General features: G+C 48.2%; 4 protein-coding genes across 4 annotated transcripts; 3 read left to right on the forward strand and 1 right to left on the reverse strand.

Annotated features, from left to right (window-relative positions):
* Nucleotides 1–799: 799 nt before the first annotated feature.
* PEX2_054060 (transmembrane 9 family protein) lies at nucleotides 800–3,145 on the forward strand (the record flags this gene model as incomplete). The annotated part of the gene is made up of 5 exons (XM_016742680.1): nucleotides 800–884; nucleotides 945–2,296; nucleotides 2,348–2,800; nucleotides 2,851–3,071; nucleotides 3,127–3,145. 5 exons carry the CDS (start codon nucleotides 800–802, stop codon nucleotides 3,143–3,145), a joined length of 2,130 nt encoding a protein of 709 aa, XP_016600931.1.
* A 3,350-nt stretch (nucleotides 3,146–6,495) lies between these two features.
* On the reverse strand, nucleotides 6,496–6,705 carry PEX2_054070 (uncharacterized protein; the record flags this gene model as incomplete). Its single annotated transcript, XM_016742681.1, has 1 exon — nucleotides 6,496–6,705. The coding sequence occupies one exon, from the start codon at nucleotides 6,703–6,705 to the stop codon at nucleotides 6,496–6,498; it is 210 nt and encodes a 69-aa protein (XP_016600932.1).
* Nucleotides 6,706–8,048: 1,343 nt separating this feature from the next.
* On the forward strand, nucleotides 8,049–9,871 carry PEX2_054080 (putative choline sulfatase; the record flags this gene model as incomplete). Its single annotated transcript, XM_016742682.1, has 2 exons — nucleotides 8,049–8,459; nucleotides 8,513–9,871. 2 exons carry the CDS (start codon nucleotides 8,049–8,051, stop codon nucleotides 9,869–9,871), a joined length of 1,770 nt encoding a protein of 589 aa, XP_016600933.1.
* A 2,891-nt stretch (nucleotides 9,872–12,762) lies between these two features.
* Nucleotides 12,763–14,119, forward strand: PEX2_054090 (nitrilase; the record flags this gene model as incomplete). Its single annotated transcript, XM_016742683.1, has 2 exons — nucleotides 12,763–13,236; nucleotides 13,298–14,119. The coding sequence occupies 2 exons, from the start codon at nucleotides 12,763–12,765 to the stop codon at nucleotides 14,117–14,119; spliced, it is 1,296 nt and encodes a 431-aa protein (XP_016600934.1).
* Between the last annotated feature and the right edge of the window lie 391 nt (nucleotides 14,120–14,510).

Genomic DNA, 14,510 nt, shown 5'->3' on the forward strand with positions numbered 1-14,510 from the left:
TATCGTCTTACTTGGAAATTGAACTACTTTTTTAGGGCTGTTGGAGTCACGATATTATAACTTGATAGACAATGTTCATAACGCCCTGGTATGGATGAAGATATTGAATTCCAAAGTCTGGTCCAGGGGTCCACGGGTGGCATTTTTGGCTGTGATTTCTCCTACTGCAAGCTCGTTCCTTCAACTCTTGGGTTCATAATTATTCAGGGCTCTTGTTACTTGCAGGGATCGACTGCAGATCTCAGACCCCTGTCCCTCGCCATAACCGGGCGCATATATGGACCTTCGGGGTCTGCCCAGGGTGCGCGTCCACGGCATGCCGATTATGTAATCCGGGGGCAGTCCACGGACGCCTAGGCAGGAGGAGGCCAGGGAAGCGCGAAGCTCACCATTGCAAGCTCCCCACAGTTATTCAACCCCCTTTCTCGACACACTTATATCACTGCTGTGGCATTCAGTGCCAGTTTCATTCGTTACTTTACCTGCCACTCAGCAGGTTGTGGGCGATCTGAAACAATCCGCTAACCCTTCGCAATCTACTATCCAACACGCGCTTCCGAGATAAGTCCACTATCGGACGGCCCATCGATCATCTCAGCAGAGACTCGCTTCAACAGGGTACTCCCTACAACATCGTCATTTTTGCCTCACTCACTTCGGTCTGACCTTTGCTGGTCGACACACCGTAACCCACCGACGTACAACCCTCCATACTTTGTGTACATGCTAGTTCGATAGCTACCCGTTCACTCCGGGCCAAGGATCAAAGACAAAGCAGATCTCTTTACATCTATTGAACATGGTCTTCAGTCAATTTTGTTCACGTCAGTGGGCACTGTGGGTGCTACTGCTCGTGTCCTGTGCCGGCGCATTCTACATCCCTGGTAAGGATAAGGGCGTGTTCTAGTTGGACAGTACATCATACTTACTTTTCCCCTCACCAGGATACTCGATCACCCAATATAATGACAATGATCCGATCCCTCTTCTCGTGAATAAGATCTTCTCCGATCACACCCAGCTGCAGTATGCCTATTTCGACCTGCCTTTCGTCTGCCCGCCGAGCGGCAAAAAACATGGCGGCTCCCCGTTTGGATCCGGCCAAAGTATTTCGCTTAATATTGGGGAGGTACTGCGCGGTGATCGGATCATGACCTCCGATTTTGAAGTTGCGATGGGGAAGGACGTGGAGTGTCAGTCGCTCTGCACCCGCGACGTTAGTCGGTCAAATGTGAAATGGGCTCGTCAGCTCGTCAAGGAGGGATATGTGATCGAGTGGATTGCCGATAATCTGCCAGGAGCTACGAGCTTTGTGACTGTGGATCGAAGCCGCAAGTATTACGCTTCCGGATTCAAGCTTGGCTATCGAGACATCTCTCCAATCACCGGACAGCATCGGTACTTTATCAACAACCATTTCACGATCGTTATCCGCTGGCGGAGCGCACCGGAAGGAGGGAAGGTGGTTGTGGGTTTTGAGGTGTACCCAAAAAGTATTACTGCCGAGAACCGCCAGGAAAATGGGTGCCCTAAAGCTCTCCACAATAACAACGAAGGACTGGGGTTGTACATCGCACCCAACCTTTCGCGAATGCAAGAAAAGTACTCTGGACTGTCATATATCCCAGATGATGACGACGATGATGATGGAGCCACACTGAAGGTCCCTTACACCTACTCTGTCTACTTCCGAGAGGACACCAATGTTGAGTGGGCCAATCGCTGGGATTTATACTTTACCAACCAAGGCGAAAGTTCGATAACCCACTGGCTGGCGATCATCAACTCGTTGACAATTTGCACCGTGCTGGGAGTGACCGTGTTCGTCATCTGGAGTCGCACAGTGCAAGGCGACCTTAAGGGTCGCGGCGATGGTGCTTTAGACGATCGGAAGATGAAAAGCCAATCTCGACGCCGGAGTGGCAGGTCTGGTGAGAAGAAAGTCGAGGGACTTCTAGACAATAGCGCAGATGTGGAACGCGATGCGGAATACTCCTCGGACGAAGAGGCTCTCGAGGATACAAGTGGTTGGAAGCTTCTCCATGGGGATGTGTTCCGCATCCCCGCTTACAGTGGTCTTCTTGCTCCCTTGGTTGGATCCGGAATGCAGTTGTTATTCATGGCTTCGGGCTTGCTCCTACTCAGCTGCCTGGGAGTCTTGAACCCAAGCTTCCGTGGTGGCTTTGTTAGCGTCGGCATGGGCCTGTTTGTTTTTGCCGGCCTCTTCTCCGGTTACTTCTCAGGAAGACTTTACAAGACCTTTGGTGGAACCGCTTGGCGCAAGAACACCCTAATCGTGCGTATTATTCTCTAGCTATTTATGTGCTATGCTAACCTATAACTTTAGACCGCTTTGCTCTTCCCTGGTCTTGCATTCTGCCTTGTTTTGATTTTGAACTTGTTTGTCTGGGCTCAAGCATCCAGTACAGCAATTCCTTTCGGCACTCTGATCGGCCTCCTTGCACTTTGGCTCCTCATCCAAGTTCCGCTGGTATACATTGGTAGTTGGGCCGGCTATGTGCGTGCCGCACCATGGGAGCACCCTCTGAAGACGAATGCGATTGCCCGCCAAGTCCCACTCCAGCCCTGGTATCTCCGCACCCCTCTCGGGCCTGTGGTAACTGGCCTCATTCCATTTGCCGTTCTTTTCATTGAGCTGTTATTCCTTTTCAAGAACCTGTGGCAGGATAAGTCTGGCTATTACTATGTCTTCGGCTTCCTGAGTGTTGTCTCAACCGTGCTGATTGTGACGGTCGTTGAGGTGACCGTGATCGCAACATACAGTCAGCTTTGCTCTGAGGTAAGGTTGTTCTTGACTTGAAATCTGGATTGGCATACTGACTTCCTTAGAATTATCATTGGTGGTGGCAGAGCTTCCTCGCCGGCGGTAGCAGCGCTTTTTGGATTTTCGCCTATTGCATCTGGTATTACCTGTTCAAGCTCCACATTACCGGGTTCGTGTCAGGCCTGCTGTTTTTCAGTTACAGCTTCCTTGCTTGTGCTGTGTATGGCCTGTTAACCGGAACCGTTGGTTTCTTGGCCGCTTATGCGTTCGTCCGGCGTGTTTATAGGTAAGACTGCATCATTGAATCTGCTGGGCGAGGGCTAATCATGAGAATTTCACAGTGCCATCAAGGTCGACTAAACGTTGACGCGACTACACCATTATCTTCTTTAACTTATTCAACCCAGAGACTCTTCGTCTCCTCAACATCTACCTCTTCATGACCTGATCTATCCGATAAGCATGGGTGAATTCATCTACCACCACGGCGTATAGTGTTCTATTTTCTGCATTTTTTGGCCCGTCCGAACTTTTGAGCCTTTCCTTCCCACTTCTGTGTTGAACACAAGCCACTCCTTCTCTTTCGATTTTTTTTTTGCCGTGTCCAGTAACCCAGTATCTATATCCACGCTTTGGTGAGGCCCTTTCATCTTGCACCGGACTTTTATAATTCGCATAGATTTGCCCAAGGCAGATCACTTCATCACACCTAAATTTCAGTCCTCATTCCTATTAGGTTCTCATGTCACCCAAATTCAAGGATAAAGTTCCCTCTTTGTGGTATATCGACATCCACTGTAAATCCAATGTACGACTCTTTATCTTACTAGCATCTGTACCTGCATTTTGTGAGCATGTCCCTAGGAAGTAAGCTATTTATGTCCCTAGTTATGTATAGAAAGGTCCGTTAAGAAGACATATAAAAAGACAAGTAAAAAGAACATACAAAAACACAGCAGAAGGTTCTTACGTATCATATCCCTAATAACATCTTGGTCCAAATAGATCATAGGAGTATGTGAAGGAAGTGAGTCAAACAATGCATTGAAGACAAAACCCCGTCATGTCGCTTTCTCACTTCTAATCGCCGTTTGAGACCTCCCTCACTTTCCTTTCATTTCTTACCTCCCCAAATACTCCCCTCAGTACCTGATCTCTTTCTCATTATTTCTCCTTCAACATCCACAACATCCTCTATATTTCAAACGTCCTTTTGGGCATGAATCAAATTGGTTGGACAACAGGAAGTCAACTTGAGGGTATTGTTGCCTTTCATTTGGTTAGGCAAAGACTCATTGTTTCCTTCAACATCCACTCATTCCTTCATAGCCAAAAGCAGAAGTTCTATCCAAGGGATTCACATCGTGATTCTTAGTCGCTAGCTAATCTGTCGCTCGCAGATCATCACCGTGAGAGATATATATACCCGGAAGACTTCCGCACCCCGCAAAGAAGTTCCAACTCGGGCTCCCTATGCAAGAATGTGGTATGACTGTGTAAGTGTGTTTGAAAGGAGACATGTTCCGGTGGATAGGGGAAGAAAAGTTTGCTAGCGGACAATACGAATATGGGTGGAAGGATGGGAGTTAGCTTGCTTGAGAATATCATCATCATGGTCTTTTACTTTTTTATCGGATTTCATCAATTTTCATCTAGTGGAGAACGCTCTAACGTGTTATCTATCAGGAGTCGTACAAGCCTGATCTCGATATTTATACCAAGTGTCGTTCAATAGGCCGAGCATTATCGTTGCCTGATCTCATATATCGAGTTCAGCCACCATTCCCTTTTGATCTCTTGCTCGCCTGCTTACTTATTCACAATTCAGCAGATTTCACTTTCATCTTCAAATCCACCTCGCCTCAATATGTCCTTAGATCTTCGGCATATCCGAATAAAGAGGCCGCATAGCTACGAGTAGCCGCTTTTGAAAGGGCGGTTAATTACTACGAGTCGCCCTGTCCCCCAAGACCCTAACTTTGGCCCTTTCCCTAACTTCCTTCCAATTATATGGACGGAAAATTACTGGAGTAGGGTCTGGGATCGGGGCATTACTCCAAGGGCCAGGATCGAACTATATCACCCCGGCCCTAAAAGCTCCCGATGAGCAGATCAGCCTATGGGTCAACTGCTTTTGGCTACGGCGAGCTGCAGCAAAACGTGAGCTGAATCAGAAGCTTCTATCAACGCCCCACCCAAGGTTTCGGGTTGAATTTGACGACTGCCTACGGACTGCGATAGCAGACGATAATCTCTATAAGGAGTTGAAAGCGTCAATGCAATGCGAACAAGTCAACGTCAACTATTCTAGCATCACGGCTCTCGTGCCTTTCTTTCGGAGTACATCGGCGAAGATCGGCTTTATCCTTGACCATGTTGCTGTTGTATCCAGTCAATCAAAGGGCCGTCCTGGGGAAAGGATGGGTGCTGGGGCATCCAGGAAAACCAGTGGGCAAAGGACAAGTAAGTCGTCTTTGTTTCTTCCCGCTCTGATACCTTTAAGGTGTGGAGGGCCAGCCCGCTTTTGGTTGGCATTTGCCGTTGAATACGAGAATTTACCTGAGGCAGCTCTCACTTATTGGCCAGGCATCTCTCACTTTTTGATCAAACATGGCTGACTCAAGATCTGCCAGAATATGAGACAGCAGCTCGAGAATAGGAAGACGAAGGACGAAGGTTGGAAATTCCTGGGACTACCATTGCCTTCTCCGGGCGATTGTGAGCCTTCGGATGGTTGGGTTACAGAATTTAGTGATTTTGATCTCGCACCAACAAGCATTGGCAAGGGCTCGATAAAGATTCTTTCCCTCCCTGTCACCGTCAGGTGATGTCACCTGACCGGTTGCCCCTTATAGCATCGGCGTAGCTAGATAATATGGGAACATCTTTAGCTTCCCCTCTGCTTTCAGTGTTTACACTCCCCCTCTACAGTGGAGGAGATGATGAAGGTTTGGGGTTTAGGTGCAGGTAAAGTAATGACATGCGTTCTTTGGCATTAGATATTCTTAGGCAACTAGGGAAAGGAGAAGGAAGAGAAGAAAAACTGCTTACTCCATTCATGAACACACTGCGAGGTCTGACCTCAGCTAGTAGCTTCAGGCATACATGCACCTGGTAATTGGTTATCGCCGACATGAAGGCTGCAGTCAGAAGAAACTTGTCGTCAAATTTCAGTCTCGTAACCTCGCTTGTTCAACTATTTAATTAATCTCTCGTTGTACTATGCACCTCGACGTAGATCCTTTCTGACACTTTTGATTGAAGAGTAGGAGTTAGCTCTTGCCATGCTATTCAAGAAAATGGATGGCGGCACCATTCTGGTTAGGTACGCTATCCACAATGGCCTGATTGTTCTGTGGGCTGTACGCTCAATAATTATTGATACAGTAATCATCATTGCTAACCCCATTTTCGGACCTCTTTAAAGGCCCCCTTTGCAAAACATGGAGTCTCAATACTTTGGCAGACGATATACTCAGCCACAAAATTGACGGAAAAAAGTGTCAGCACAGTGACATTGAGGACATGGTGGCCACCCAGGCCTCGTGGTTAAACCCATTTTTTTAAAAGAAAAAGGCAATTTGTCACATGCGCCGGGTAAAATATACTGATCAAGGCGTATACACCGCACTACACTAAATAATATAACTATGCATATCATAAGTCTACATCGGGTGAAACCATCCCGTGCTGACTTGGAAATTTATATGTTATACGTCAATGTAGACGTGGCCATGTGGAGCAAATCGGACATATAGCACCGTGCGTACAGCACAAATGCAATTGCCTATGGCATGAAACAGCGGTGACTGTGTTTCGCCTCCAAGGTACATAAACTTCGTAAACCCGGGGGTGATCTTAGACCGCTCCGCATGGCGTGCTCGGAAAGGGGGATTGCTCATTGTGGAGCTATGATGCATTTAGATTCCGACTCCTTGTTTCATAACTGTTTCTTTGCGATAACTGTTAGCAGAAATGATAGAAGAAGAAGAGATAAACCCAAAGGATAGAGTCCCACCGGACTCCGTCGCTATCTTCGATCCTCGCGACGTCTCTTTTTCCTCCCCGGTAGTGCCGAATGCTCCGGTTTGATTGGGCGTTAAGATAAGCAAGTGGAACCTCTGCCTTCAAGCCTCGCCTCTAACTTTGTTAGGTTATCCCGGGAGAGAAAGGACTTGATTGATTGGTTGAAAAGGCAACGACACGATCCTGTGGAGCCCAAGGTTTGACTAGTGGTCGGCTTTGGGATCTACTAGACTAAAACAAGTTAGCGTTTACAGGGTCCTGTCACACTGGAAACGCTGCCATGGACGTGGGCTTTCCATGCCGTTATCCACTCCGGGGTCGAGTGCGCGTGTGAACTGCACTGAAGCTAAACTTCGTACTAAATCCCCCGACTTTGGCACGATATGCGTTTAATGGAATTATTGGTTTTAAGGGGGTGAGAAAGGTGGTGGTTTTACATGCACGTTTGGTATTGCGGTGGTATTGTGACTTTCCCAATGTGACAGATGCAACACCTGGACCACAGGCGACCCCCATAGTGCCTGTAAAGTGGCGACTCGGCACTTGGCCCGATGGGAATTAATTACCTACAATTGATAAAACTCACTGGTCTTGTGACTGGATATTCTGATTTGCAATTAATTATTCCCAGAGATAACAAATATTAATATCCAATTGAGTAACTAGGGAGAAAAATGTTGCTTATGTACTCTGTAAAGCACTCGGGATTATCTAGTTCGGTATTATATTACCATACAGGTTTTTCCGAAAATCACACCATCGATGCTTCGAATGATCCCATCGTCCTTGCGGGGGGAGTACGTCAGTACCGGATCATCTCCCCTGATCTCCGTTGCAGGCGGGAACTACTTGGAACTAATCGATTTGGGATACACTACATAGTACGAAGTACAATTTCAATGTACAGCATTCTGCAGCGTATACGGTCAAATAGGAATACAAAATAGGATCTTCACTGTGTATCGGGGAAATATTACATTAAATACCAACCCTTTTTAGTCTTGGCCTTCATGTGTTCGCCTTTTTAGCCCCCATGCTCTTTGGAATTATCTCCTATTTTTCCTCTTTTGGTCTTTTTTTTCATTTTATCTTTTTTTTCCTCCTTTGTTCCCCACATTCTCCCTCAACTTTATATAACATCCGCTCTCCCACACTTTCTTCCTTCTCTTTTCTCTCTCACATAATCTAGATTCAACTTCTTATCCACATTGGCCGTCCATTGAACCAGATATTCACCATGGCGACCAAGAAGCCCAATATTCTCTACATCATGGCCGACCAGATGGCTGCGCCCCTATTGTCCTTGCATGACAAGAACTCCCCTATTAAGACTCCTAATCTAGATCGCCTTGCCGACGGCGGTGTAGTCTTCGACTCAGCTTACTGTAACTCGCCACTGTGTGCTCCCTCGCGCTTTGTCATGGTCAGCGGCCAGCTGCCCTCTAAGATTGGAGCCTACGATAACGCGGCCGAGCTGCCCGCAGACACCCCCACATATGCCCACTATCTGCGCCGGGAGGGATACCACACAGCCTTGGCCGGAAAGATGCACTTCTGTGGCCCGGACCAGCTTCACGGCTATGAACAGCGTCTGACTAGTGATATCTACCCCGGTGATTACGGCTGGTCCGTCAATTGGGATGAGCCTGTACGTCCATTCTATGAATAACCGGCTGTAACACCATACTAATTGGAATGTAGGACATCCGTGCCGACTGGTATCACAACATGTCTTCCGTGATGGAGGCAGGCCCCGTCGTACGCACCAATCAATTGGATTTTGATGAAGAGGTGATTTACAGGTCAACTCAATACCTGTACGACCATGTTCGGCAGCGCAACGAGCAGCCTTTCTGCTTGACAGTCTCCATGACTCACCCTCATGACCCTTACGCCATGACTAAAGAGTTCTGGGACCTGTACAACGATGTGGAGATCCCACTGCCAAAGAATGGAGCTATTCCCCACGACCAGCAGGATGCCCACTCGCAGCGCGTGCTCAAGTGTATCGACTTGTTCAACAAGGAAATGCCCGATGATCGCATCCGTGCCGCCCGTCGCGCCTACTATGCCGCCTGCACATACGTTGATACCAACGTCGGCAAGCTGCTGCGTGTTCTTGAAAACACCGGTCTGGCTGACGACACCATTATTGTTTTTACCGGTGATCACGGTGACATGCTCGGCGAGCGCGGCCTGTGGTACAAGATGACCTGGTTTGAGAATTCAGCTCGTGTTCCTTTCCTCGTCCACTCACCCAAGCACTTCGCCCCGAAGCGCGTCTCAGAGAACGTTTCCACCATGGATCTCCTCCCTACATTCGTTGAATTGGCAGGCGCCAAACTGATCTCCGAGCTTCCCCTCGACGGTGTTTCCCTTGTGCCGTATTTGACCGGCGGCAAAGGCCTCCGCACTGATACTGTGTACGGCGAGTACATGGGCGAGGGCACCCAGGCCCCTCTGATGATGATCCGTCGCGGCCGCTGGAAGTTTATCTACTCGACCATCGACCCACCTATGCTGTACGATCTCGTGAACGACCCAGAGGAGAGGACCAACCTTGCAGCTGGCCTACCTATCCCGTCCATTTCCACCTGCGCAGCCATCGCAGCCAAGCCCACCAACTTGACATCCGTCAACCTGCCAACTCCAGACGACACTCCGCACGCATCGCCAATCCCTCAGCGCCCCAACACGGCACACTACCCCTTCCCCTCGAATACTCCCCCTCGCACCCCGAGCCCCGCCAAGCTCCCACCTGCATTGCCAAACACAACCGACCCAACTAAAATCCTAGCATTTTTCCTCGAGGAAACATATACCCGCTGGGATTTGGAGAAGATCCACCAGGATGTACTGTGCTCCCAGCGCCGCCGCCGTTTGGTCTACTCCGCTTTGATAAAGGGTACTCAGACCGTCTGGGACTATGAGCCGCGCACAGACCCGAGTACCCAGTACGTGCGCAACCAGGGCAAGGGTGCCCTTGACGATGTCGAACTCATTTCGCGCTGGCCCCGTTTGTTCCAGCAAGCCGCTGCTGCCAATGGGATGTCTGCATAGGTCACCTAATGAGGTTTTCATGAATATACCTATTCGCTCGAACATTCGTTGAAAATATGTCATTGGTCGCATTTTTTTATGCTCTTTATTTCTCTTGCATTTCAGCATCATCATTTCTGTGATTCTTTGCATTTATTTCATTTCGGGTTTCATTCTTTTCATTTCGGTCATGTTCATATTTTTTGGTATTACTATATCTCTCATTCTCATAGCAAGGCGCGCTATACCCGGGACTTTTTTCCCCAATTTGCATATTTTCATGCGGGTTGGTCGTGGCTGCATGGATTATTTTGTATATAGTTGTGCTTTTGGTCCCCCGGGTTGGGTGTCTTGCCCTGTACATTTCTGGTTTTGGATTCACATTAAGTAGATACAATATGCAATCAGGCTGTCAATTGGGTTTTTGTACTATTGTTCTACGTTTTTCTCAAGCTGTTTCTTCTAAAACAATAGTATTAAACAATTATTCAACTTCATATCCGCTCAAATCCTGCTCGCCAAGGGGCTGTAATCCATCTATTCATTGCTTCAAACTACAAGGCAGTAATCAATAGGACTGTGGGGAGCTTCGCACATCTTCCAGTTCTTCATCCAGGCCGCCTCGTCCTTAGAAATGCTATAGCGTGCACCCCGATGACAGCCAGGAGAAAATACATACTATTTGCAACACTTGAATTTCTAGAGATAATCAAATCAGCTATCTTTCATCAATAGGAAGGGACGCCTAAAATCAATTGTCGTATTAAATGGTAAATGCCAACCCAAACTTGATATAGAAAAGCGGGCCGGCTCTCCACATCTCGCGGGCATTAGAGAAAGAAGAAATAAAGACGACTTACTCAGCCATTGCCTACTGGCTTGCCTGGATGGCTCCAGCACCCATATTTCGGCTTGTCCGCGCGTTTCTTAGCCCATATCGCAACTAAAGATACAATAGTCAGCCTCAATCAGTGTTTAAGTCAAAGGAAAATCATGCATAGGTATTACCCGTAACGCTCTTTGTTAGCGGGGGATATCTGCTCTATTTGATATTCCCGCCTGGCCCCTGGAATAATGACCCCATTCCAGACCCTAGTCCAATAGTCCTCCATTCAAAGAATTGGATAAGAGTTAGAGAAAGAGCATAGGGCGGCGACGGGGTGACTCCTGGTAATAACACGCCGTTTCTAACATGGCGGGTTGTGCCCTGCAGCTCCTTCATCCGGCTATGCTGAAGCTGCAGACCAATATGATCAGGAGGTTGAGGGTTTCGGACTCCATGTGCACCGAAGGAGGCTTTTGGAGGGGTCTGAACACCGCGTCCGCAGTGATGATTGCCGCATCAATATTTGGCTATGTTTCTGCATCTTTTCGATTGAGTTCAAGTCATGGGTTATCCAAGAGAACCTCCAAGGATATGAAAGTGTGCGGGAATATGATGTGACAGCTGAGGAGGCTTAGGGTATAGAAAGATGTGACTACCAGCCATAGGCAGAATGTGCGGCCAGGCATTGAACAGAACGCCCCGAGGGTGAATGAGATTATTAATAGATTGGCGGAAAGCGGTGGCAATGAACCGGCCTGGACAACGGTGCACTGAGATTGAACTTCGTGTCGAAGTCCAGTGGCAAGCAATGCAGGTTTCGTCACGCTCAACTTCGCCATGTGCCTTCATAGAATGTGTCTTCGCATTGCCCCGGTCAAAGCAAGGTTTATCGCAGTTTTCATCAAGCGCGCGTGGACAATGGAACTATTTCTGAGTTCGCTTATCATCAATACCATGTATTGTCTCACATGAGGTTTGGCATTGCTTTGGTTGGTGGATTTCATTCCACACCCTGTCTCGTCTGCCTGGGGACACTTCCCACACGAATAGAGGTGTTTGCTTTTGATAAAGGTGATATTATCAACAGACCCACGGGAAGACTGATTGGCCTGCTTAGCCAGCGAAGAGGATTTGCGTTGGTGCCGTAGAAATTTGCACCGGGAAAACAAAGACACTGTTTAGACTCAGGGCAAAACAGCCGAGGGTCGCGAGGTATTCTGAAGATGGGACAGATTCGGGAGGTCGAGGCTGCCTTGCGAGCTCACTCTGAAATGATCTTTCTCATGGTTTATAGAAACAAGACCGTCAGGCTGAATAGCTGCTCGTTGCTGGATGCACGTAGTCGCATAGCTACTCGGCGAGCTTCTAAATCACTTCTTCATCGAAATCTAGTCGAGTGTTGAGGGTCATAGACGGGTCCTTCAGATATAAAACCAAGCTGGGTCAGCAAAGAAGAGGGATGCCATGATGAGGTTAAGGTTACCTCTTTTCCATGTCCACCATATTATAGAGATTTGGATAAATGAATATCTGTTCCAAGAATATCTGTGTTATCCATCGAGTTGAGTTGATAATCCCTCAACAAATCACAATCACGTTTTATGTGAGAGATTGACTTTCGTCTAACGATAGTTCATCATTCGCGTGGTTGAGAAAATGAGAGTATCATATGGGGAAGTATGAAGAGAGGAAGAGGAAGAGGAAGAAGATGAAGGCTTTAATGAGTTGTCTATTAGCAAACAATCGTATTTTATTAGACAAACATGAAATTATTACATTAAAGACTACATACATGGGATACATGGGATCTGTGTGGTAACTAGTCCAATATTACGTATTGTTCTTTCTTATTTCATTTGTCGAAACTCAACTCTAGATAGTAACAGGCAAAGAATCCCTATATTCCTATACTTTTCAATATAAAGTCCACGGGTACCCCACAGCCAAGCTTCCAAGCTTCCAAGGGTCCAAGGTTCCCCTCAAAGCCATTTCGTCATAGTCCAACCCAAATTCCCTTCTCATTTCTCACTTCTCCTCTTCCCAATCCCAGCTATAACCCTAAATCAACGTCAATATCAATCCCAAAATGCCCTCTCTCACAGTAGCAGTCGCTCAATCCCGCACACACGCATCCCTAAACGAAACCCTCCGCGGCCTCGAACGAACAACAGCCGTCGCCGCCCGCCGTGGTGTCCACCTCCTCCTCTTCCCGGAAGCCTATCTAGGCGGATACCCGCGGACATGCACCTTCGGCTCTGCGGTGGGAAGTCGACACCCGCGCGGCCGGGACCAATTCCTTGCGTACTTCAAGGCAGCCGTTGATCTAGGCGATACGCCGGCTGGGGCCGGCGATGAGTGGATTGGTCGTAGGTTGGAGATTGCGGAGGGCAAGAGGTTCCGGGGGGATGGGACAAGGGAGTTCCTTGAGCGTGTTGCGAGGGAAACTGGAGTTTTTATCGTTACTGGGTTGGTGGAGAGAGCTGGAGGTAGTTTGTATTGTGCTGTTGTTTATGTTGATCCTGTTCGAGGTGTTCTAGGGAAGAGGAGGAAGGTTATGCCGGTATGTATTTCTCTATTATTCCTCTCCCGTTCTATCATTGGCTGTTTGCTAACCTTCGTAGACGGCCGCCGAACGTATGATCTGGGCTCAGGGTTCACCCTCAACCCTACGAGCCGTCACAACAACCCTAAATGGTATCCCACTAACCATAGCATCCGCAATCTGCTGGGAGAACTACATGCCCCTTCTACGTCAGAGTCTTTACTCCCAGAATGTCAATATATATCTCGCTCCCACAGCTGACGCCCGCTCTACCTGGCTCCCGCTCATGCGTACCGTCGGCATAGAAGGCCGCTGCTTCGTGCTCTCGGCGAACCAGTGCGTGCGTGGCTCCGAGCTGCCTGGGTGGATTACCGGTGGTAATACCGGTCCAAGCGGAGATCGAAAAGCAAATGCAAATTCTCCTACGAGTAAATCGCAGCATCCTGGAAGGAAACTGTCCATCACTGCTGAGGGTCCGCATGAGATTGTCTGGCCGCAGACTCACGGTGAGGCTCAGGGTCAGGGTCAATCGGAGAATTCCTCCATACCGAATACTAAGCCGTCCCTGGCTCCGTCAGACTCGGTATTGGATTATGTCTGTCGTGGTGGGAGCTGTATTGTCTCGCCTCTTGGAGAGGTTCTTGCCGGACCGCTGTGGGAAGTCTGCACGGATGACGTCCCGGATAGTAGCGATGCTGCTGTGACTGATTCCGCGCCTGGCACGTCGGCTGCGGAGTCTAGTCCTGCTGTTGCGGCGGGTGATGGGTTGGCGATCGCGCGTATTGATATGGATGATTGTGAGCGAGGAAGGCTCGATCTTGATGTTGCTGGGAGTTATTCACGGAGTGATGCGTTTAAATTCGAGGTTGAAGGGTTGGATCTGGCGCCGCCGCCTTTGTAGGAGGTTGATTTCAGTGAGTAGGGTATATGGTGTTGATTGGAAGTATTGATGTATCGGGTATGGACTGAAGGTAATGGAACGAATATGAGTTCGTGGATGAACTACGAAGAATGCCGCTAAGAAACATCGAATTGAAAAACTTTCTACTCAAAAAAGCACAATCATCACAGAATCATCACAGAATCACAGATTCTAGTCGTCACGGCAAAGAAAAAACAATAAACCTCAACCCAAACTGCAAGCAAACTGGCACCGCTGAACGACTGAAACGCCTCGGGATATCAAGGATATTAACAAGTCATGATCTTCGTCGCCATCCCAGCATGTGACAGCTCTGGCCATTCTCTATGTACACACTCCACCATTTTAGATCGAGAACCTCTGTTAGCGG

The sequence above is a fragment of the Penicillium expansum genome (genome assembly GCF_000769745.1).
Source record: "Penicillium expansum strain MD-8 chromosome Unknown contig174, whole genome shotgun sequence".
In the NCBI taxonomy this organism is placed as follows: Eukaryota; Fungi; Ascomycota; class Eurotiomycetes; order Eurotiales; family Aspergillaceae; genus Penicillium; species Penicillium expansum.